General features: G+C 44.7%; 1 protein-coding gene across 4 annotated transcripts; it reads right to left on the reverse strand.

Annotated features, from left to right (window-relative positions):
* Positions 1-854: 854 nt before the first annotated feature.
* On the reverse strand, positions 855-21,748 carry tcerg1b (transcription elongation regulator 1b (CA150)). 4 transcript variants are annotated; one of them, XM_084170964.1, is made up of 21 exons: positions 21,654-21,710; positions 20,693-20,918; positions 20,405-20,557; positions 14,616-14,871; positions 14,186-14,434; positions 11,136-11,198; positions 10,076-10,270; positions 9,838-9,944; positions 9,597-9,682; positions 9,328-9,491; positions 6,774-6,849; positions 5,651-5,789; positions 4,471-4,560; positions 4,106-4,224; positions 3,698-3,848; positions 3,302-3,466; positions 2,855-3,037; positions 2,394-2,573; positions 2,087-2,170; positions 1,873-1,973; positions 855-1,540 (listed from the first exon to the last, which is right to left on the reverse strand). In XM_084170964.1, exons 1-21 carry the CDS (start codon positions 21,698-21,700, stop codon positions 1,339-1,341), a joined length of 3,036 nt encoding a protein of 1,011 aa, XP_084027090.1. In that variant the 5' UTR covers positions 21,701-21,710; the 3' UTR covers positions 855-1,338. The 4 variants fall into 4 exon arrangements, with proteins under 4 accessions (XP_084027090.1, XP_084027092.1, XP_084027093.1 ...); XM_084170966.1 differs by lacking the exon at positions 11,136-11,198 and having other exon boundaries at positions 21,654-21,748; XM_084170967.1 differs by lacking the exon at positions 11,136-11,198 and having other exon boundaries at positions 14,186-14,419; positions 21,654-21,715.
* Between the last annotated feature and the right edge of the window lie 1,827 nt (positions 21,749-23,575).

Raw genomic sequence — 23,575 nt, forward strand, 5'->3', positions numbered from 1 at the left:
GGGACCGGATGGTCACAGGTTCTAATCTTGCCAATCCCTTTTTTCAAAAAGGGTATATTTCAGCAGAATGCACATTTTTATTTTATGTTAAGGAACATGCCTCGAGTCAATGGTGCCGTCCTGTCGGGGACGATTTAAATGGTTTGATAATCCAGATCAGTTTACACTTGTAAGATATCTAGATACATTACAACGCATCCTCAGGAAGACCTGGGCCCAGTTTCCTAAAAGCATCTTATAATAATAATATGCCATTTAGCAGACGCTTTTATCCAAAGCGACTTAGTCATGCGTGCATACATTTTTGTGTATGGGTGGTCCCGGGGATCTTAAGGCTAAGTTCATCATTACAACCTTTGTGGGAGCGTTGTTAAATCTGAGCGGTTTCCCAAGACAATCATCATTAACGTTGCACTTCAAAAAACGCTCGCAATCTAACACCTGCCTCGGACCACTTGTAGAACAGCTAAGTGTGTCGTTAATGCTTTTTTGCCTTGCCAAATAATTTTTTATGAAAGATTTGAATGGAGAAAGCTGATCCGAGAGCAGAGCTGCCTTTCTTTCGATCCTAGCAGTATTGTCACATGCTCCAACGACGTCTCTCTGCGTGGTGTTTTGGGAAACGCATAATACATCTTCGGCCGTTGTAGGAAAGCTGCATCGTTCAACACTCGTAAGCCTAAATTCCATTGCTCTCGGGAAACCGGGCCTAGATCACAATCTGTTATTTTAATTGTCTAATCTGTGTGGGCACAATCGGAATGTGGAAAAGATCAGGACACATGTTAGCTCCAGGTATAAACAGGGCGTTTGGTAACAAAATCATTAAAACATTGACAGATCATAAGACTAGATTTTCAAAAAAATGTTGCTTTATTCCAGTAAAACATTTACAGAAACAGCAACCCATGAAAATTAAACCGCTTTGAGAAGAAGCATTCAAACTGTACTGCGAGTTGGTACATGTCAATGACACCCTCAAACAGTTACCAAGGCCTGCAATGCCTTGAGTCACAGAAACAGCAGAACTGATCATTTACATTGTCGTACATGTTGTAGGTTACTGCAGCAGATTGAAAACCACAGATGCATTACTATGCCTACCCTTTGACCATTCACCTTAGCCAAAGGTCAGATGTCAGGGGTCACAGAGAAGTGGCACATCATCAGGCCCTGTAGACAGGAGAGGAGAGCCACGATGGCCCTGCACTGCTTTTAATAAATACAGGGATGGATGTTCCAGGTTTACGACGAGGCATTACAACATTACAGTTTTAACACTGCACTAGGACAGGTGTAGGGCGGGTTCATGCTCTGGCTCTCTAGAAGTCTCTGTGGTCACTTGGTGGAGCGGCGCGTGGGCTCCGAGGCGGTGGGGGGAGGAGGGGGACCCCGGCGGTCCAGGTCCTCGATGTAGAACATGATGAGTTTACTCCTCTCCTCCGGGACACAGTCCAGCACCAGGTAACGCTTGTCGTTCTGCAGAACCTTCTCCACGTCCTTCAGGTGCTGGTCAGTCTCCTGGAGCAACTTCCGCGACCTGAGCGGAGGACAACATGGGTGGAAGCAGTCAGTGGAAAATAACGTGTTGGGAGAAACATGAATGTGGCTCTTGCCGATATCTTGTGACTACAGTACGACTACACCACAATTCAACAGGATAGGAGGAGTAAAGAGGCAGTGCAGATGAACCAACAGCACCTCCTGCTGGCGCAATATAGATCAAGCAATTGTTTGACTCTCCATTCTTAATTGTAAGTATAAATGGCATTTTAAAAAAAAACAACTTATGATAAATGTCAATTGAAACCTTATTCCCTCAGGTACCAGTGTAAAACATTTAATCTAGCCCATGTGTTCTCAAGCACCCACCTGTACGTGATGAACTTGGTCTCTTTCAGAAGCGTTCGGAAGTCAGCTTTGGCTGTGATGTACTTGTCTTTGATGTAGTCTTCAAACTCCCTCTGTTTTTTCTGAGATACAGAGAACACAAACCCCTCAGTGTTTCTGCCTGGTGTTAACTCAGTACATGGGTAGCTGACGTAACCAGTAGCACCCGGTAACGTAAAGAGAAAAAAGGTCTTACTCTGTCACTACTGGAGAACTTGATACAGCGAGGGTCCTCTTTGATGATCTTCTTCACTTCCTTCCATGTGGTGGTCAGTGTGATCTGTGGCGAACAGTCATCAATAACAGCACTTACTACCAAGTCATTTGTCACAGGATTACACGCTATATCTGAATGACATGCATGGTCTGTGGTCTACAGTGCCGCCTCTATGTCAACAGCATGTTCATGCACAGATGGACTGCAGTGAGTTCCCATTTCACGCAGCCATGTGTACATATGCCCTGGAATGGAGTGTAACACCAGCCAAAACGTTGTCCCTCACCATGACGGTCTCGTCCAGTAGCTGCCTGAAGTGTTCCTTCTTCTTCTTGGAGAGCGCCTCCACGTGTTCGTTGAACAGTTTCTCCTTGTCATCTCTCTCCAGCAGAGAGGCAGACTCCCAGCGGTGGTCCTTACGCAGGTTACGTCGGGTGTCAGACCACGACGCGTCAGACGACCTCACCTGATCACAACACACACCAGCATTAGGATCTGGCACAGTTCTTTGTCCACATATTCACTGCACCACACAAGTCTGTGCATCAATGCATTCAAAAATAATTAGGTTACTTTTCGCACTCTTATCTGCCTGTTCACCCTTCAAACTATTCAGTGGTCATATCAAACTGGGCCTGATGTAAAACAATTTTTGGTTCACCCAAGTTCAACTAGCAATTGTAGTCCTATTTTTCTTATTCAGTGAACTAACTTCAGGTGTGTGTGTGAGAGACAGGGAGAGCTCACCATATCCGACATGAGGGCTCTGAAGTGCTGGATGGCTTCTTCCCTCTTGTGCTGCTCCCGTTCTCTGTCGATCTCCTTGGTCTGCTCAGAGCGGGCCTTCTGCACCTCGCGCTCCCTCTCCCTCAGACTGGCCTCTATCCTGGCGGCTCGCTCCATCTCCTTCTCCTTATCTGAGTCCATGTGCTGGCAACAGAGAGAGAGAGAGACCGTCACACACACACACTCTGGCAGCATCATCATATACACACACACAGAGGCCTGCAATCATCACAGGCGGCATGACCGATGACAGCCATCACGTCAAAGTCCTAAACACCGCCTAACCGCACGCCACTGAATAGTGGGCTGGGTTAAATGCCAGAAGATGACACGTTGCAAGCTGGAGTCAGTGTATGAATGAGCGGTGCAGGCAGCCTCTGAGCGAGGTGCCATGGCTGTCCCTCCCACCTTGGCCTGCTTGTCCACATACTGCTTGTAGAGTTCCTCTCTGGTGTTGGAGCTCTCCACAGCCTTGTAGCGGGGGTCTCCCTCCAGCTTGTCCTTCACCTTGCTCCAGCGCTGCCCACCGTCCAGGTGGTGGTCCCCAAGAAGTTCAAAGAAGTCCTGCTTCACCTGGGACAGACACGAGGGCAGACCAGGTTTATAAGAGGAACATACACACTTGGTCAGGTAGACATTCAACAACAACTTAAATGATTGTTCTAAAATGTTTTCACTTAAGAATTTAGGTATTTCTTCCAGGTTTCCCTAAGCACACAATCCAGGCAGCTAGGTTCTTGTCCAACACATTTCCTCAGGCTTCTGTATTCAGTGGGCCATGGGGGTTTCCAGTCCAGTGCTCACCTTCTCTCCTCTGTTCTTGGAGTCCTCCTTCTCTTTCTTCTTGAGAGCGGTCATGAACTCGATGAAGATGGCCTCCCGGTCCTTCATCTTCTCTATGGCCTTGAACCGTGGGTCCTTGGCGTGCTTGGAGGCAAACTCACTGAACGTTGTCCTGAAACAAACAAACACTCTTAGTTGTCCAAGAAACACTGACAATGCAAATGTACACCTGACAATAAATTAGTAATGAGTGCAACAGCCTGGTATACCAAGACAATGTATGCACTAATCAACTGCCTGGTATACCAAGACAATGTATGCACTAATCAACTGCCGGGTATACCAAGACAATGTATGCACTAATCAACTGCCGGGTATACACCAAGTCGATGTTTGAACTAATGGGTGTTGTTTGTAGTGAGGTCTGACCTGGCAGTGAGCTTAGCATCCTCCATCATCTTCCTGAACTCGTCCTTAGACTGCATCAGCTTGTTCTTCTTCTCCTTCCTCTCCTCCTCAGCCCGGGTCTTCACATACTGGTCAAACACCTGCACAAGGCCAGCAGACACATGGAACAATAGTCAGCCTAAATGAAGACAGGCGTGGCAGGTAACCCCTTGGGAAATTCATACCTTACCTGTTATCAGGGCTCTGACCTTTCCCCCCCAAAGTGAAACATAGCTCATATTACCATAATAACACAGAATATGGCACAAAAAATATAATAATTATACTTTAAGAACTTGATTAATGTATAGATTAATTGATTGATTCATTCTGTAAGTGTACAATACCTGCTTTCTCTCTTTGGGATTGAGCAGCAGATACCGCGGGTCAAAAACAATCTTGTGCAGCTCTTTCTCCCAGGTAGAGAATGCCGAGACCTGTGGGCACGGGGTTAAAGAGGGCATGAGACCAGGCCAATCAAGGTGGGCTTCAACAACATCCACATAACAATTTCATGTCATCAGTCAACTTATAATCCTTTGGTCGACCCCCATTAAATCTAAAAAGGGGCGGAATGAGTCAAGTTTTACTCCTCAAACTACTGGCACCCAAAGGAACAATGCAATATGAGCAGAGTAAGGCAATAAAGGTCTGCATCATGCCTGGTGGTGCCCATGGAAAAGGCTCCAGAGACCAGTTAGGCAGCGCCAATAAATCCCCTGCTAGGGTAGTTTAATATGCTTTACAATCCAAATCTTTTTTTTTCTTTTTTTTTATCGCTGCTTTGCATGAGTCAGTTACAATAAGCCTCTGTTGGGGCAGAACAGAAGCTGAACACATCTGTTTAGTCATATAGGATAGAAAAGTTGATACATAGTTCATATAATACATAAACAGAAGGTGAAGACAAGAAAGCTGATCCCAGATTAGAGACTATAATATGAAAACAGGCTATTATCTACTCTGCATGCCAGTTTGTAAACAAGGAACATTACGACTGTCATTGGCAGTGCAGGTCTGTAGACAAACATGGATCTGATGGATGTATTGGACAAACCTAACAGCTGAATTCTATTAAAAGCTAGAGTTAAAAACACAGCATATGGCATGAGTCATTTCGTAAAAAAAGAAAAATATGAAACTGGCACCGTTATGTACAATTAATAGATTAGACAATTTCTTCCCTACATAGAATAGTGAAATGTTAAATCCATAGCCTATCATTACAATTAAAATCAGACCATTATAGATGTGTATAACATTTTAAACCTAACTTTTATTTTATTTTATTATTATTCTTTTTTTGTATTACCAAAGCAAAACATAAGCAGAAAAGTATTTGTCATTCAACTGAGCATAAGAGAGAGGACAGAGATAGAGGCAGGAGGGAGAGGAACAGGAATACAACAGTGCACCAAAGACAAGGAGAATTAACTGAAGAGTGTACCTTGGTGGGCTTCCATTCAGATTAATGTGTCTAACATTACAGAGCTGGTTACAGTATTGCGTTGGATTGAAGTGTTTTACCCCTCTCTTCAGCAGCATGTCCCTGAACTGTGTCATGCGGTTCTCCAGGGGCACGATGGCCCGCTCTCGGGCAGCCTTCAGCTCCGCCTCCATGGCTGCCTCTTTCTCAGAGTCCGCCTCTTTCATCACTTCCTCCTTCCTGCAAGCAGAGGGAACGCGTCAGGGGACCAGGCACACGGGGACAGGGGAGAGCTATAAGCACTTTGTGACATCTGCTGATGTAAAAAGGGCTTTATAAATACATTTGATTTGATGATAGATGGGGAGGTTAGGGGACTGGGGTGCAACTTGAGTTCTTTAAAATAGGGAAAGGATATGTTCTGCTCCGTTATCGCTATCCAGGTGGTTTGACTTGAAGAAATAGTGGAGAGGTGCACTATACTTGACTGTTCAATTATTGGCCATCTCTAACAAATGAGTGGACTCCAAATTATATATGGTAGGCTTTGCGTAGGTCCCATTAGGTTGGGAGGGGTAGGATTTGTCAAATAACTGACCACTGATATTCATTGTCATGGATTTGAATTCCGTTCCACAATCACATAAAGCTAGGGCGGGACGGGGCAGTGAGGTGAATTTCTTAATTTGCTGTTTCATTTGGGTTCCTAAAGCAGTAGTTTTAGAAGCAAGGTGGTTACCTTGGAGGCCCATGTTGGCATCACCATGTGTTCTACAGGCCTTTTCCCTGAACAATAGTCTCCTGTGCAACAGGACCAGTGTTTGGGGTAGCAGGGAGAGGCAGGCTTGGAGGGCACTGATGGGAAACAGTGACTGATTGGGTAACCTGGACAGTGATTGATTGATTCACCACTTTAACAGACCCAGTGAAGACATAAATCAGACTTTACTAAGTCAGTGCAAGCTGGGTCAAAGACTACTTCCCACCAAAAGAGTCAAGTCCCTCCACCCCCACAGGAACAGATCCAACTAAAGCAATTTAGGGTTTGATGACCAAAAAAACGTAACCTTAAACTAACAATTTAGATTTTTAGCCAGAGTACATCATGGGTTTATTTGTACATGCTGTTTTATCTGTTCAGACAAGAGGAAGAATGACTGAGTGCCTCCTCATGCCTCTATTGGCCCGTGTTGGGCCCTTGGGTGGAGAGGACTGGGGACTTACTTCCTCTTCTTGGCCTTCACAGGCTCATCCTCCAGAGCTTCCTCTGCTGCCGCCTCCAGCTCCTCTTTGCTGATTCCTGAGGGAGCGATAAGTGATGGTAACATTATAAATGAGGCAATCCTCGTGAAAACCTACAGAGGCATGATGAGAAGGGCTGTGAAGGTTATGGAATCTTGGGTAATGAGTAATTGTCATGAGAATGGCCACGGCTATTGTCATAATTGTCATTTTTGTTGAAAAATGTTTTGAGCTTGTAATGCATCTTGTTAAATTAGCTAGGACATACAGTGGGGTCTGAAATGATTGACACGGTTGATACAGATGGGTAAAAATGACTGCATAAAATACATTCAAATACTGAGCTATATTGTATACTAAATAGTTTTTGGAAATTATTTTATGTTAATACAATTGCTCAGAGAGAGATTTTGTTTCAAAAGTAATAATTTTCTCCTCTCAAAAAGGTAGTGGAAAAACATTACTGACAACACTGTTTTCAATACCTCACCTTGTGAGGATAACGGCACTAAGTACTTTTCTAAAATGTTTTATGAGTGGGAGAAGACATTGGGAGGGATCTTAGACCATTCCTCCATACAGAATCCTTCCACATCCTTGATCTGCGCTTATGGACTGCCCTCGTCATTTCAAACCACAGGTTTTCAATGGGTTTCCAGAGACTGAGATGAATTCAGATTTTTTGGGACAATTAACCATTTCTTTGTGGAATTCCATGTGTGCTTGGGGTTAATGTCTTGCTGAAAGAACCACTTGCGGCCAAGTTTCAGCCTCCTGGCAGAGGCAATCAGGTTTTTGGATAAAATATCCTGGTACAGGACCAGTGGAAGCAAAAAAAGGGCCCCAGGACCAGTGGAAGCAAAATACCCCCATAACATCAAAGATCCAGCACCATATTTTATAGTAGGTATGGGCTTCTTTTCTGGTCATGCATTCTCTCATTTTGACACCAATACCCCCTCTGGTGTTCATGGCCAAAGAGCTCAATTTTCATGTAATTCAACAAATGTAAATGCCGGAAGTTTGCTAAACAGGACCCTGAACAGCTTCTAACCCCAAGCCATAAGGCTACCTGCATTGACCCTCGCTTGCACCGACTCCACACACACACACTGATCTCTCTCTGTGCATTCGGAAAGTATTCAGAGCCCTTGACTTTTTTTCCACATTTTGTTACGTTACAGCCTTATTCTAAAAATGAACAACATGAAAAAAATACTCCAAATATTTCCTTCTAGAAACCGAAAAGCTCTCAGTATAGGGATGCAGGTCTTTAGATGTTGTACATTTGAAATTGTGTCATTCCAAACCTTATCCACAACGCTATATTCCATTGAGTTGCATCTCGAGCGACACCTCTCCGTCCATTCTAGGAGCAGGCTACACATAGAATGGAACAAGCTGGAGAGTGAAAACCGCTTGAGTCACACAAAATGGAATATAACCTTGCAGATAAAAGTTTAATGACAATATAATGTGTACAACATCTAAAGAGCTGAATCACTATACTGAGAGCTTTTCCGTTTCTAAAAGGACGTATTTTGGTGTTTCTGGAGCATTTGTCACGTTTTTTCAGAGCCCCCCCCGTACTGCACAACGAGGATGAGGAAGTGACTCGCTGGTTGGGGTATGTTTCTCAAAAACAAGTGAAATTGCAAAATAAGTGTTTGGACCCTTCTATAACATGCCATTTCCAAAAATAGAGATTTGGTTGTAAAAAAAACTACAGCCTCCTTTAAGGTCAACGGCATCATTAACTTTATCCAGTACCAGGATATTTTAGGGGGAAATCTGGTTGCCTTGGCCGCAGGTGTATCTTCCAGCAAGACAATATCCCTAAGCACACATCAAAATCCATAAAGAAATGGTTAATTGGCCACAAAATCAACATTTTGCAATGTCTAAAGACTTCAAACCCATTAAAAACCTGTGGTTTGAATTAAACAGGGCAGTCCATAAGCGCAGACAAAGGATATCAAGGATTCGGTATGGATGAAGGTCAAAGTTCCCTCCCAATGTGTTCTCATTTTAGAAAAAGCCTCAGGGTCGTTATCCTCGCAAGCTGATGATTTTAAAGGTATTGAAAACAGGCCTGTCAATTTTGATCCATATTTTGAGATCTTTTATTTTTTCTTTCTCTGAGCAATTGTTTTAGCATAAAATAATTTCACAATTTTTTGAGCATAAAATATAGCTCAGTATTTGATTTATTTTACACCAGTCATTTTTGCTCATCTTTATCAAGGGTGTCAATCATTTCGACCCCATTTTACCTAATGAATACAACACAGCTTTGGTGAAACCCCTGTCTCAAAAAAATAAATTATTGACCGCTTGGAACTTTTGAAAATTAAACTTCCCCTCCCGACTGTGCCGTTCAGCTCGTAAAATGGATTACCAATTTTACCAACCTCATGTAAAAATTTAAAACTGCTATTGGGTAAACTGTATATACTTGAATATAAAGTTGAATCCCACCTTCTCCTAAAATGAATGCAGTAAGACCAGCAACAAAATTTGGGGTGTGTGTTTGTACCCAGCTTCCTGGTGGCGTCCTCCAGGCCTCTCTTGTGAGGTGGTTCCTGGATATTCTTGTCAACGTCGGCCCGCCCCACCAGCTCATCTGGCCGGTCCCACATGGAGAGACGCGTGGTGGGGTTGTAGTAGAAAACACGCTCGTCACCGGTCCACACAATACACCTATACACACACACACACGTTCAATAGGGCACCAGGGCAGGAGAGTGATGAAAGTTCAGCCTCATACAACAGCACATAGCTCAATCACCATCAGTGGGTACATACCAGGGAGTGCCAGGGATAGGGTTAGTGGCCACTGGCTTGGCTTTCTGTGCTGTTTTCTCCTCTTCAGTCATCTCCTCCTCCTTAACCTCCTCAATGAAAGGAAAACAACTGTTAAGCTGTATTCTTCAAATTATCCACCCTATCAAATGTAAGGCTGTGGAAATGCTGTGGATGTAAAAAGGGCTTTTCATTGTTTGCTGCCACCTTTCTGACTTCTAGACCGCTTCAGCTCTCCTCTTACCTCTTTTCCCTCATTAGGGGGTTCTATTTTGGGCTCCTCGTCCTCCAGCTCCATGGCCTCCTCCTCCAGGGCTTGCTGCCTCTCTTTGGCCTTCTCTGCCGCTCTCTCTACAGGAGGGGAAACTCACACACATTAGACATGCAACATCTCACACACAGATATGCAACATTTAAATATCACTAACCAGTCCAGGAAGAATGATAGCTGGTTGGAGAGACCCAAGCTTTAAATAGCCAACCTTTCTCCCGTAGTTCCTGGGGCTTATCCCAGGTGGACTCCAGTGTGCGGTTGTTGTAGTAGTACGTTTTCCCATCGACCGTTTTGTACTCGGACCACTCTGGGAGCTGGAGGCCTGCTAAGGCGGGCGCCGCCAGGGCCAACTGAGGGTGGTGCATCATGGGAACAAGGGGAGGGGCCATGCCGGGCAGCATACCTGTAGAAGGTGAAATACACACAGAATACTTCTAAAGACATTCCGCTCTGATAACGCCAAACATACAGCACGGGAGGGTTAGCTGAAAAGAGGCAGTGTTGATGACATCTTTGCTAGTGCTTGTGTCTCTTATTCTTAAAATGTATTGAGGATGTATAGAGTCCATAAGAATTCACCTGAAATATAAAAAGGTCTTAGGTCAAACAATTACACCTAATTCTCAAAGTGTAAAGAAAGGACCTTCCCTGGTTAGTCACACAGGTAACATCTAAACTGAGCCACTGAGATGTTAACAAAAATACACAAAAGGCATGCCACAAGAAGAAAATGATTATCAAATGACCATACATTAACGTGAATTTTATCTACTGAATGGAAAATAACTTCACCAAAAAGAAGTGCGCTGCTTGTTAAAACAAGGTCCAATACTCCTTTGTCACGGTTTACAAAATAAATTACAACTCTGATCTTAAAAACATTTTAACCTGCTAAAGTAGTCTAGCTAAAACCAACAGTATAACAGCGACATTACTGATGCAAGTCTACAATGCAGCTATGTCCAACAAGACTTCACACTGATGCCAAATATCAATTGGTTGTTTATCACAATTACAAGGGCAGAGATGTCTCTGTCCGTAATCTCCTCGAAAAAAGCATCAGAACTTTATAGTTTAAACAAGACAGAAAGTCCTAAAACGTCTAACTCACTAATGTTGAAGAAATATGAAGGAAAAAGATACGACAGCAATACTTCACATTGTTTGGCAGTGCCTAAGTGGTAAAAAAATAATAAGCATCATTTTCACAACACATCACTAACATGCCATCTAACAGAATACTGACTGGAGACGTTTGAAAGAATTACCGTTATTGTTGGGGGAGACTGTCTTTATATAGGGAGCGCCTACTATCTGCATCATTGCTACACCTGCAAGAACGGACAAGCAAGCAAGCATGTTGTTGGGACACAGGAGAAGAGGTGCCAGGTGCCATGGCAAGGCAGACAACTATTGACACAATACATTTAAAAACTAGGCCCACAACCATTATATGACTTTGATAAAACCACATTAGTATTATCTTCCTGGCAACAACCAGATGGATGAATAACGTGCTAATTTGGTCATGTAGATGGGCAGAGGATTGAACTAAAAATGTTGTTAACATTTTTATATTTAAATTAATTTAAGAATGAAGAGTGAGTCGTCTAAAATGAACGGCCTCTTTCCTTATAAGACAGTGTGTCAAAAGCCTTTGAATTTGCTGCTGCATTTGTTCTCCAGATGCCTACATGACCCTTTTCTGAACTTGAGCAATGCTGCCATCTACAGGACTGCAAGTGACTTGTTTCTGCAATAATTACAGTGCAAGAAAAAACTAACTGAACAAAAACATAAAACGCAACCTGCAACAATTTCAAAGATTTTACAGAATGACAGTTCATATAAAGGACATCAGTCAGTTGAAATCTATTAATTAGGCCCTAATCTATGGATTTCACATGATTGGGAATACAGATATGCATCTGTTGGTCATAGATACCTTAAAGAAAAGGTAGGGGTGTGGATCAGAAAACAAGTCAGTATCTGGTGTGACCACCATTTGCCTCACGCAGCGTGACATCTCCTTCGCATAGAGTTGATCAGGCTGTTGATTGTGGCCTGTGGAATGTTGTCCCACTCCTCTTCAATAGCTGTGTGAAGTTGCTGGATATTGGCGGGAACTGGAACACGCTGTTGTACACGTCAAACCAGAGCATCCCAAACATGCTAAATGGGTGACATGTCTGGTGAGTATGCAGGCCATGGAAGAACTGGGACATTTTCAACTTCCAGGAATTTTGTACAGATCCTTGCGACATGGGGCTGTGCGTTATCATGCTGAAACATGAGGTGATGGCAGCGGATGAATGGCACGACAATGGGCCTCAGGATCTTGTCCCGGTATCTATGTGCATTCAAATTGCCATAGATAAAATGCAATTGTGTTCGTTGTCCATAGCTTATGCCTTCCCATACCATAACCCCACCGCCGCCATATGGCACTCTGTTGAAAACGTTGACATAAGCAAAACACTCGCCCACATGACACCATACACGTACGTGGTCTGCGGTTGTGAAGCTGGTTGGAGGTACTGCCAAATTCTCTAAAACAACATTGGAGGCGGCTTATGGTAGATAAATTAACATTCAATTCTCTGGCAACAGCTCTGGTGGACATTCCTGCAGTCAGCATGACAATTGCACACTCCCTCAACTTGAGACATCTGTGGCATTGTGTTGTGTGACAAACTTGCACATTTTAGAGTGGCCTGTTATTGTACCCAGCACAAGGTGCACCTGTGTAATGATCATGCTGTTTAATCAGCTTCACCTGTCAGGTGGATGATTATCTTGGCAGAGGATAAATGCTCACTAACAGGGATGTAAACCAATTTGTGCACAAAATTTGAGCGAAATAAGCTTTTTGTGCATATGGAACATTTCTGGGATATTTTATTTCAGCTAATGATAAATGGGACCAACACTTAACATGTTGCGTTTATATTTTTGTTCAGTGTAAAATGATGTCATGTTGTTAGGTAGCCAATATGTGACTGCAACTGGCATTGCCAAGCTAGCAAGATGTTAGAATAATTTCATTCCCCCCTCACCGTGCTGTAACTAACGTTACCCCATACTCCTGCCAGTGCCAGCCATTTATTTAGCTTGCTGACGTTAGCAAGCTAAACGGTTAGCGTCGTCGCTAGCATAACAGGCTAGCTAGCTTAATTCCTACCCTGCTTGTCATAATAATAATAAGCCATTTAGCAGACGCTTTTATCCAAAGTGACTTACAGTTAGTGAGTGCATACATTATTATTATTTTTTTTTAAATCCCATACTGGCCCCCCGTGGGAATCGAACCCACAACCCTGGCGTTGCAAACGCCATGCTCTACCAACTGAGCTACATCCCTGCTGGCCATTCCCTCCCCTACCCTCGACGACGCTGGGCCAATTGTGCGCCGCCCCATGAGTCTCCCGGTCGCGGCCGGCTAGTATGGGTGGTCCTGGGGATCGAACGCACTACCCTGGCGTTACAAGCGCCATGCTCTACCAATTGAGCTACAGAGGACCATGGCATTGACTATTTGCTAGCTAGCTAACCAAACAAACCAGACATGTTTGATATGATGTAGCTAGCTAGCTTTCAATACAACCTGGCCGGCTAAAATTGCTGCTAGCGCATGTTAGCTAGTTGCTTGCTTGTTTCAACTCGGATTTACTAGCTAACGTTAGGTAGCTAGCATTTGAGGGCTGACTGTTCTCAAAAGTTTGCGTAGAGCAAAAATGATTGAAGGATCCAGCTATGGTGGAATTTGTGTCATGTCTGTCTACTGCAGTAATGCTTATCTATGTGCTAGCTAAGAGCAACGAGCCCAGACAAGCCAGCTAAATGTCGTGTCAGCATTCAGCAGTAATCAGCTTGGTGGTTGTATAGTAACGGCGTCACCAGCCCGAAGTCTAATCGAGCTGGCACCAGTTGTGAAACTGGGCTGCACTGGCCCGGGTTTCCCTCGACCCAGCTTGAATTTGAGAATTCCATTCGAACCAGCTCGAATTTGGCCCTAATTTTAAGTGCCAGAGGAAACATTTCAAGAATATTAAAAAACAAAGTAGAAACACAAGTTGAATTGATTTGCCTAATTATCACTCCAGCCTTGACCAAGACCATTCTACCTCTACAATAATTGTTTTAACCTATCGCTTTTACGGGAGATTAAAATAAGAGACCTAAAATTAAGATGACAAAGAAATGAAGAGATGACACATGACAAAGTATGGAAACAGGTGGAGAGGCAGTAATGTTAAAAAGGGTTAGAGGGGGAGGGGGGGGGGGGGTTGGGATGAGGAGTGAGCTTATCATGTCTTACCGGGCAGTGGGATGTGCATGCCTGGTAGAGGCACTCTGAAGGGGTGCATGACCCCTGGGGGGAAGCCTGGGATAGTGGCCGTGTGAGGCTGGGACATGGCGTGGTGGGACAGGCCAGTCGGGAGACTCTGGGGCAGCAGGGACATGGTCTGGACTGGTGTCACCGAGGCTGGCACGGTGGCTACACTGATGGTCACTGCAACACTGGAGGGGACGGAGTCCACAGGCTGCAGATCTGTAGCAGCAGAAGCTGGACAAAGACCAGCAGAGAGTTACAACACACAGTCTGGTCATATAGTAAAACTAACCATAGGCAAGCAGAAAACAACCCATTACCAACTTTGTGAACTTCACCAAATCAGGTCAGACCTGTCTAAAGCCAAATGCTTCTTGATGGGATCCAGATGTCCCTCTACCATTTATGTACTCACTAGCAACGGTCTGGGACACGGTGGTGGTGGTGTTGGAGACTGGGCTGGTGGTCATGGTGCTGGATGGGGAGGGGGCCTGTGTGGACACTGGGGAGGGTATGGCAGCTGCAGTGCTGGCAGCTGTGATGCTACTGGAGGAGGCTCCTGTTCCAGCCGGGGTCACCATAACAGGGTTGAGCTCTGACTGCTGGATCACCTTCACCCCCTCAGGTTTGCTCCAGGCTGACTCTCGAGTCCTGGCATTGTAGTAGTACGCCTAGGGGGAAGGGTAGGAGGACATAGACGGGTTAGCTTACAACGTCAAAAAAAAAACAATGTAAAAATGTCACGGAAACGATGTGCACGCTTCAATGGAGCAGAAGTCTACGCGGTGTTGGGATTCTGGGATGGCCAGATAGCTGGCAACAATGACAAGAAGCTGCCATGTGGGGAATCTTAGGTAGCTTGTTTCAGCTAGTTGTATCTTGTTCTTGATACAAATCAAATGTATTTGTCACATACACATGGTTAGCAGATGTTATTGTGAGTGTAGCAAAATGCTTGTGCTTCTAGTCCCGACAGTGCAGCCATATCTAGCAAGTAATATCTAACAGTTCTACAACAAAAACCTAATACACACAAATCTAAGTAAAGGAATGGAATAAGAATATACTGTTGAAGGCCCCGTGTAGCTCAGTTGGTAGAGCATGGCGCTTGCAACGCCAGGGTTGTGGGATCGTTTCCCACGGGGGGCCAGTATGAAAATGTATGCACTCACTAACTAAGTCGCTCTGGATAAGAGCGTCTGCTAAATGACTAAAATGTAAATGTAAGTGGGAAGTTTACATACACCTTAGCTAAATACATTTAAACTCCGTTTTTCACAATTCCTGACATTTAATCCTAGTAAAAATTCCCTGTCTTAGGTCAGTTAGGATCACCACTTTATTTTAAGAATGTGAAATGTCAGAATAATAGTAGAGAGAATGATTTATTTCAGCTTTTATTTCTTTCATCACATTCCCAGTGGGTCAGAAGTTTACATACACTCAATTAGTATTTGGTAGCGTTGCCTTTAAATTGTTTAACTTGGGTCAAACGTTTTGGGTAGCCTTCCACAAGCTTCCCACAATAAGTTGGTTGAATTTTAGCCCATTCCTCCTGACAGAGCTAGTGTAACTGAGTCAGGTTTGTAGGCTTCCTTGCTCGCACACACTTTTTCAGTTCTGCCCACAAATGTTCTATAGGATTGAGGTCAGGGCTTTGTGATGGCCACTCCAATACCTTGACTTTGTTGTCCTTATGCCATTTTGCCACAACTTTGGAAGTATGCTTGGGGTCATCGTCCATTTGGAAGACCCATTTGCGACCAAGCTTTAACTTCCTGACTGAGATGTTGCTTCAATATATCCACATAATTTTCCTTCCTCATGATGCCATCTATTTTGTGAAGTGCACCAGTCCCTCCTGCAGCAAAGCACCCCCACAGCATGATGATGCCACCCCTGTGCTTCACGGTTGGGATGGTGTTCTTCGTCTTGCAAGCATTCCCCCCTTTTCCTCCAAACGTGGCTGGTTTTCCTTTTGTAGTCAGTGATTGTCTGTAGACCCTGCCACATAGGTCTCGTGTCGGAGCCGTTGAATTGCGACTCCACTTTGTCTCTATACTGATGTTTTGCCTGTTTAATTGCCTTGCGGAGTGAATAGCTACACTGTTTGTATTCTGCCATATTCCCAGTTCCCATTTCAGTTTTGCGCGAATGCTGCCATCTATCCACGGTTTCTGGATAGGGTAGGTTTTAATAGTCACAGTGGGCACAACATCTCCTATACACTTCCTGATAAACTCAGTCACCGTTTCAGTGTATTTGTCTAAATTATTTTCGCAAGCTACCCGGGAACATACAGCGAGGGAAAAAAGTATTTGATCCCCTGCTGATTTTGTACGTTTGCCCACTGACAAAGAAATGATCAGTCTATAATTTTAATGGTAGGTTTATTTGAACAGTGAGAGACAGAATAACAACAAAAAAATCCAGAAAAAAACTAATGTCAAAAATGTTATAAATTGATTTGCATTTTAATGAGGGAAATAAGTATTTGACCAACTCTCAATCAGAAAGATTTCTGGCTCCCAGGTGTCTTTTATACAGGTAACGAGCTGAGATTAGGAGCACACTCTTAAAGGGAGTGCTCCTAATCTCAGCTTGTTACCTGTATAAAATACACCTGTCCACAGAAGCAATCAATCAATCAGATTCCAAACTCTCCAACATGGCCAAGACCAAAGAGCTCTCCAAGGATGTCAGGGACAAGATTGTAGACCTACACAAGGCTGGGATGGGTTACAAGACCATCGCCAAGCAGCTTGGTGAGAAGGTGACAACAGTTGATGCGATTATTCGCAAATGGAAGAAACACAAAAGACCTGTCAATCTCCCTCGGCCTGGGGCTCCATGCAAGATCTCACCTCGTGGAGTTGCAATGATCATGAGAACGGTGAGGAATCAGCCCAAAACTACACGGGAGGATCTTGTCAATGATCTCAAGGCAGCTGGGACCATAGTCACCAAGAAAACAATTGGTAACACTACGCCGTGAAGGACTGAAATCCTGCAGCGCCCGCAAGGTCCCCCTGCTCAAGAAAGCACATATACAGGACCGTCTGAAGTTCGCCAATGAACATCTGAATGATTCAGAGGAAACCCCAAGAACACCATCCCCACTGTCAAACATGGAGGTGGAAACATTATGCTTTGGGGGTGTTTTTCTGCTAAGGGGACAGGACAACTTCACCGCATCAAAGGGACGATTGACGGGGCCATGTACCGTCAAATCTTGGGTGAGAACCTCCTTCCCTCAGCCAGGGCATTGAAAATGGGTTGTGGATGGGTATTCCAGCATGACAATGACCCAAAACACACGGCCAAGGCAACAAAGGAGTGGCTCAAGAAGAAGCACATTAAGGTCTTGGAGTGGCCTAGCCAGTCTCCAGACCTTAATCCCATAGAAAATCTGTGGAGGGAGCTGAAGGTTCGAGTTGCAAAACGTCAGGCTCGAAACCTTAATGACTTGGAGAAGATCTGCAAAGAGGAGTGGTACAAAATCCCTCCTGAGATGTGTGCAAACCTGGTGGCCAACTACAAGAAACGTCTGACCTCTGATTGCCAACAAGGGTTTTGCCACCAAGTACTAAGTCATGTTTTCCAGAGGGGTCAAATACTTATTTCCCTCATTAAAATGCAAATCAATTTCTAACATTTTTGACATGCGTTTTTCTGGATTTTGTTGTTGTTGTTGTTCTGTCTCTCACCGTTCAAATAAACCTACCATTAAAATTAGACTGATAATTTCTTTGTCAGTGGGCAAACGTACAAAATCAGCAGGGGATCAAATACTTTTTCCCCCTCACTGTATCCCAGTTTGCGTGATCAAAACAATCTTGAAGCGTGGATTCCGATTGGTCAGACCAGCGTTGAATAGTCCTTAGCACGTTTACTTATTTTTTGTGTTTCTGCCTATATGAAGGGAGGAGCAAAATGGAGTCGTGGTCAGATTTGCCGAAAGGAGGGCGGGGGAGGGCCTAATAAGTATCCCGGAAGTTCAAATAGCAATGTTCGAGAATTTTAGCAGCCCGAGTACAACAGTCGATAGAACTTCGGCAGCCTAGTCCTCTAATTTGCTTTGTTAAAATCCCCACCTACAATAATTGCAGCCTCAGGATATGTGGTTTCCAGTTTGCATAAAGTCCAGTGAAGTTCTTTGAGGGCCGTCGTGGTATCGGCTTGGGGGGGAATATACACGGCCGTGACTATAACCGATAAATTCTCTTGGGAGATAATACGGTCGGCATTTGCTTGTGAGGTATTCTAGGTCGGGTGAACAAAAGGACTTGAGTTCCTGTATGTTACTACAATTACACCATGAGTCGTTAATCATGAAACACACACCTCCGCCCTTCTGCTTCCCGGAGAGATATTTATTTCTGTCTGCGCAATGGACTGAGAACCCATCTGGCTGGACCGATTTTGACAGAATATCACGAGCGAGCCATGTTTCCGTGAAACAAAGTATGTTACAGGCCCTGATGTCTCTCTGGAAATAAATCCTTGCCCTGAGCTCGTCGACTTTGTTATTCAAAGACTGAACATTAGCGAGTAATATACTTGGAAGCGGTGGGTGGTGTGCGCGCCTCCTAAGTCGAACCAGCAGGCCGCTCCGAGTGCCTCTCCTCCGCCGGCGATGTTTTGGGTCAGCCGCTGGAATCATTTCAATTGCCCTGGGGAGAGCAAACAAAGGATCTGCTTCGGGAAAGTCGTATTCCTGGTCGTAATGCTGGTAGTTCTGGTGAGTTACCGCCGCTCTGATATCCAATAGTTTTTCCCGGCTGTATGTAATGATACAAAAACACTGAGCTAATAATGTTAAAAAAAATACATAAAAGTTTCCTAAGAGCTAGTTGCGAGGCCGCCATCTTCGTCGGCGCCAGGTGTAACTCCCGGAAACCCTAGACCCACTCCAATTTGCATACCGCCCCAACAGATGACGCAATCTCAATCGCACTCCACACTGCCCTGGTAGGACTGATCACCGACAACGATGAGACAGCCTATAGGGAAGAGGTCAGAGACCTGGCAGTGTGGTGCCAGGACAACAACCTCTCCCTCAACGTGAGCAAGACAAAGGAGATGATCGTGGACTACAGGAAAAGGAGGGCTGAACACACCCCCATGGAGTGGGTCGAGAATTTCAAGTTCCTTGCTGTCCACATCACCAACAAACAATCACGGTCCAAACACACCAAGAAAGTCGTGAAGAGGGCACGACAACGCCTTTTCCCCCTCAGGAGACTGAAAAGATTTGGCATGGGTCCTCAGATCCTCAAAAAGTTATACAACTGCACCATCGAGAGCATCCTGACCGGTTGCATCACCGCCTGGTATGGCAACTGCTCAGCATCCGACCGTAAGGTGCTACAGAGGGTATTGTGTACTGCCCAGTAAATCACTTGGGCCAAGCTTCCTGCCATCCAGGACCTATATACTAGGTGCCGTCAGAGGAAGGCCCAAAAATGTGTAACAAACTCCAGTCACCCAAGTCATAGACTGTTCTCTCTGCTACCGCAAGGCAAGCGGTACCGGAGCGCCAAGTCTAGGTCCAAAAGGCTCCTTAACAGCTTCTACCCCCAAGCCATAAGACTGCTGAACAATTAATGCATTGATCCCCCCCCCCCCCCCTTTTTTACACTAATGCTACTTGCTGTTTATCTATGCATAGGCACTTTACCCCTACCTACGTGTACAAATTACCTCGACTAACCTGTACCCCCGCACATTGACTCGGTACCCCCTGTATATAGCCTCATTTGTTATTTTATTGTGTTACTTTTTATTATTTTTTACTTTATTTACTTAAAACTGCATTGTTGGTTAAGGGCTTGCAAGTAAGCATTTCACAGTAAGGTCTACACCGGTTGTATTCGGCGCATGTGACAAATGACATTTGATTTGATTTTGTCTGATGTCATGTCTACGCTAATATGGCAAAAAAAAATCGCTAGTTAGCTAATAAACACTAACAATTATTTGAGAGACTAAATGCCCATTATGAAAATCTATTTATGTTTTCAATAAACATTGGAGAAGAAATATAGTTTACATGTCAACAATCTAAGCCAACCCAGTGTGTTTCGCACGCGTCAGTTTTGTTGCTAAACAACCACCTATCTATAACTTATGAGGGAAACGCAGGAAAATATTCATTCCGGTAGGTTGAAATATTAGAGAACAATGTAAAAGGCCATTCTTTACCTTTCCCTCCGGTGTCTTGTTCTCCACCCAGATCTCATCAGCAGGGGGCAGAGTAGGAGCTCCAGCTCCTGGTACTGGGGGCATTCCAGGGGGGAATAGCATCCCTGGGGGTGGGGGCATGCCGCCCATCGGAGGGGGCATGAAAGGAGGTCTCTGAAAAACATTTAAATTTCAAGCATTTTATACAAACTGTGCAGTCTCTGATGTTCTGGCTCTCAATGCTTTCATACTATAGAATAGATGGGCTAAATGTTTTTAAAAATATCCTCGCATCACTGGCAGGAGTACCTGTAGGTGAGGGGGTCCGAGCTGCGGGGGCATGCCTCCTGGTGGGGGTATGGGTGGCATGCTAGGGTCAAATGGTGGGCGCCCAAATGGTGGCCCCCGTGGCGGGGGCCCTCTCATCATACCGAAAGGGGGAGGCGGGGGTCTGAGAAGTGGGGGTGGACCACGCATCACTGGGGTTGGAGGAGGAGCAGGGCCGCGGAAACGCAACGTCTGCTGCTGCGTCATCCTAGAAACAACCCAAATGGACCTGCCTCATGAACCAAATCAAAATCTACACATCTAGTATATTTTACTCGCTAGCTATTCTACTCGTTCAGGTTATTGTTTGCAGCAACAGGCTAGTATCTCAAAATCATAATTCATGTTATCACGTTAGCTAATTATAGTAGCTAGCCTATTACTTATATTACGCGGTCTAGCTAACTATCAATCGCTTGATGATTGTAGCTACATTTGCCAGTTTCACTGGCTAGCTACATAAATTGCCAATCCGCCAAGGAACAGTAACTAGTGAATGTGTACGCTGGCTAGTTAGCTAATGTAGCTACTCTAGGCTAGGTAACTAACGTTGGCTAATGTTATGCCATTCAAATCGACGCACTGTCTGAACGCCCAGCTAACAAGCCATTTCAGAAACAATCGTCCGTGTCTATCTAACTAGCTATTAGGTAGTTTATGTTCTAACTGGTTTGCTTAACTCGACGCATAACATCATAGTTCAGCAAAATATACGATGAGTCAGGAGGGTGTCTAGCTAGCTAACGTTACGAGGCTATAATGTTAGCAACTACGTTAACTAGCGTGGCCACATTGAACAGTCAGCGGCTGCACCGAATGCACTCGCGAGCGCATGTAAGAAATCACTGGGAGGCCACTTTCACATTAATGTCAAGTTGACAACCGTTGCAAACATTATTTATCACAAATATCAATCACTTGGGTTTATTCGCTATCGCCTCACCTGTTGTCGTTAAACCCAATACTTTCACCGTCTCCGTGGTCCGCCATTACAGGGAAATTAAACGATTCTTCCTGGAAACGCCTCCTGACATAGACTTGTACACCGCATTGGCCAAATGGCCTGTCAATCATCAAATTAAATCGTATTTGTCACATGCGCAGAATACAACAGGTCTAGACCTTACTGTGAAATGCTTACTTAAAAGCCCTTAACCAACAATGCAGTTCAAGAAATAGAGTTAAGAAAATATTTACTAAATAAACTAAAGTAAAAAATAAAAAGTAACACAGTAAAATAACGATACCGAGGCTATATACAGGGGGTACCAGTACATTTTAGACATTTAGCAGACGCTCTTATCCAGAGCGACTTAGTTAGTGAGTGCATACCTTTTTTTCTCCATACTGGCCCCCCGTGGGAAACGAACCCACAACCCTAGCGTTGCAAGCGCCATGCTCTACCAACTGAACTACACAGGGCCGAGTCAATTTGCAGGGGTACAGGTTAGTCGAGGTAATTTGTACATGTAGGTAGGGGTAAAGTGACTGTGCATAGATAATAAACAGCGAGTATCAGCAGTGTAAAAACAAAGAGGGGGGAGGGAGGGTGTCAATGTAAATAGTCTGGGTGGCCATTTGATTAATTGTTCAGCAGTCTTATGGCTTGGGGGTAGAAGCTGTTAAGGAGCTGTTAAGGAGCATTTCTCTCTGCTACCGCACGGCAAGCGGTAGCAGAGAGAACAGTCTATGACTTGGGTGACTGGAGTCTTTGACAATTTTTTGGGCCTTCCTCTGACACCGCCTAGTATATAGGTCCTGGATGGCAGGAAGCTTAGTCCCAGTGATGTACTGGGCTGTACGCACTACCCTCTGTAGTGCCTTACGGTCAGATGCAGAGCAGTTGCCATACCAGGAGGTGATGCAACCGGTCAGGATGCTCTCGATGGTGCAGCTGTAGAACTTTTTGAGGATCTGGGGACCCATGCCAAATCTTTTCAGTTTCCTGAGGGGGAAAGGTGTTGTCGTGCCCTCTTCACGACTGTCTTGGTGTGTTTGGACCATAATAGTTTGTTGGTGATGTGGACACCAAGGACCTTGGAACTCTCGACCCACTCCACTACAGCCCCGTCGTGTACGTCCCTCCTTTTCCTGTAGTCCACGATCAGCTCCTTTGTCTTGCTCACGTTGACGGAGAGGTTGTTGTCCTGGCACCACACTGCCAGGTCTCTGACCTCCTCCCTATAGGCTGTCTCATCGTTGTCGGTGATCAGACCTACCACTGTTGTGTCGTAAGCAAACTTAATGATGGTGTTGGAGTCGTGCTTGGCCACGCAGTCGTGGGTGAACAGGGAGTACAGGAGGAGACTAAACACGCACAACTGAGGGGCCCCCGTGTTGAGGATCAGCATGGCAGATGTGTTGTTGCCTACCCTTACCACCTGGGGGCGGCCCGTCAGGAAGTCCAAGATCCAGTTGCAGAGGAGGTGTTTAGTCCCAGGGTCCTTAGCTTAGTGATGAGCCTTGTGGGCACTATAATGTTGAACACTGAGCTGTAGTCAATGAACAGCATTCTCACATAGGTGTTCCTTTTGTCCAGGTGGGGCAGTGTGGAGTGCGATTGAGATTGCGTCATCTGTGGATCTGTTGGGGCGGTATGTGAATAGTACAGCCCTGTCATGAATAAAATCTGATTGGATGACAAAATAGTCACGTCTGGCCAGAGGTAATTTATTGGATTTCTATACAAAAATCAGCTGGAGTCTCAGTCTGCATAAAACCAGCAAAGCACCCTTTTCTCCTTACAAACCAGGTATTTGTAGAACAAAAAGGCATAAATAAATAGAAGCCCTATCAAACACTTTAAAATACTGGACATTTCATTTTGAGCAGAGCAGAGATCGATCGCATAAAACTACTCATCTT

This window comes from Coregonus lavaretus (genome assembly GCF_964263955.1).
Source record: "Coregonus lavaretus genome assembly, chromosome: 10".
NCBI lineage: Eukaryota > Metazoa > Chordata > Actinopteri > Salmoniformes > Salmonidae > Coregonus > Coregonus lavaretus.

Excerpts from the sequence above, each read along its gene's own strand:
- tcerg1b (XM_084170964.1), bottom strand. The coding sequence starts at position 21,700 with ATGGCGGACCACGGAGACGGTGAAAGTATTGGGTTTAACGACAACAG. Across the intron at positions 9,945-10,075 it reads CCAGGAACTACGGGAGAAAG|AGAGAGCGGCAGAGAAGGCC; the intron begins GTTGGCTATTTA and ends CCCCTCCTGTAG. Across the intron at positions 3,467-3,697 it reads CCAAGAACAGAGGAGAGAAG|GTGAAGCAGGACTTCTTTGA; the intron begins GTGAGCACTGGA and ends TGTCTGTCCCAG.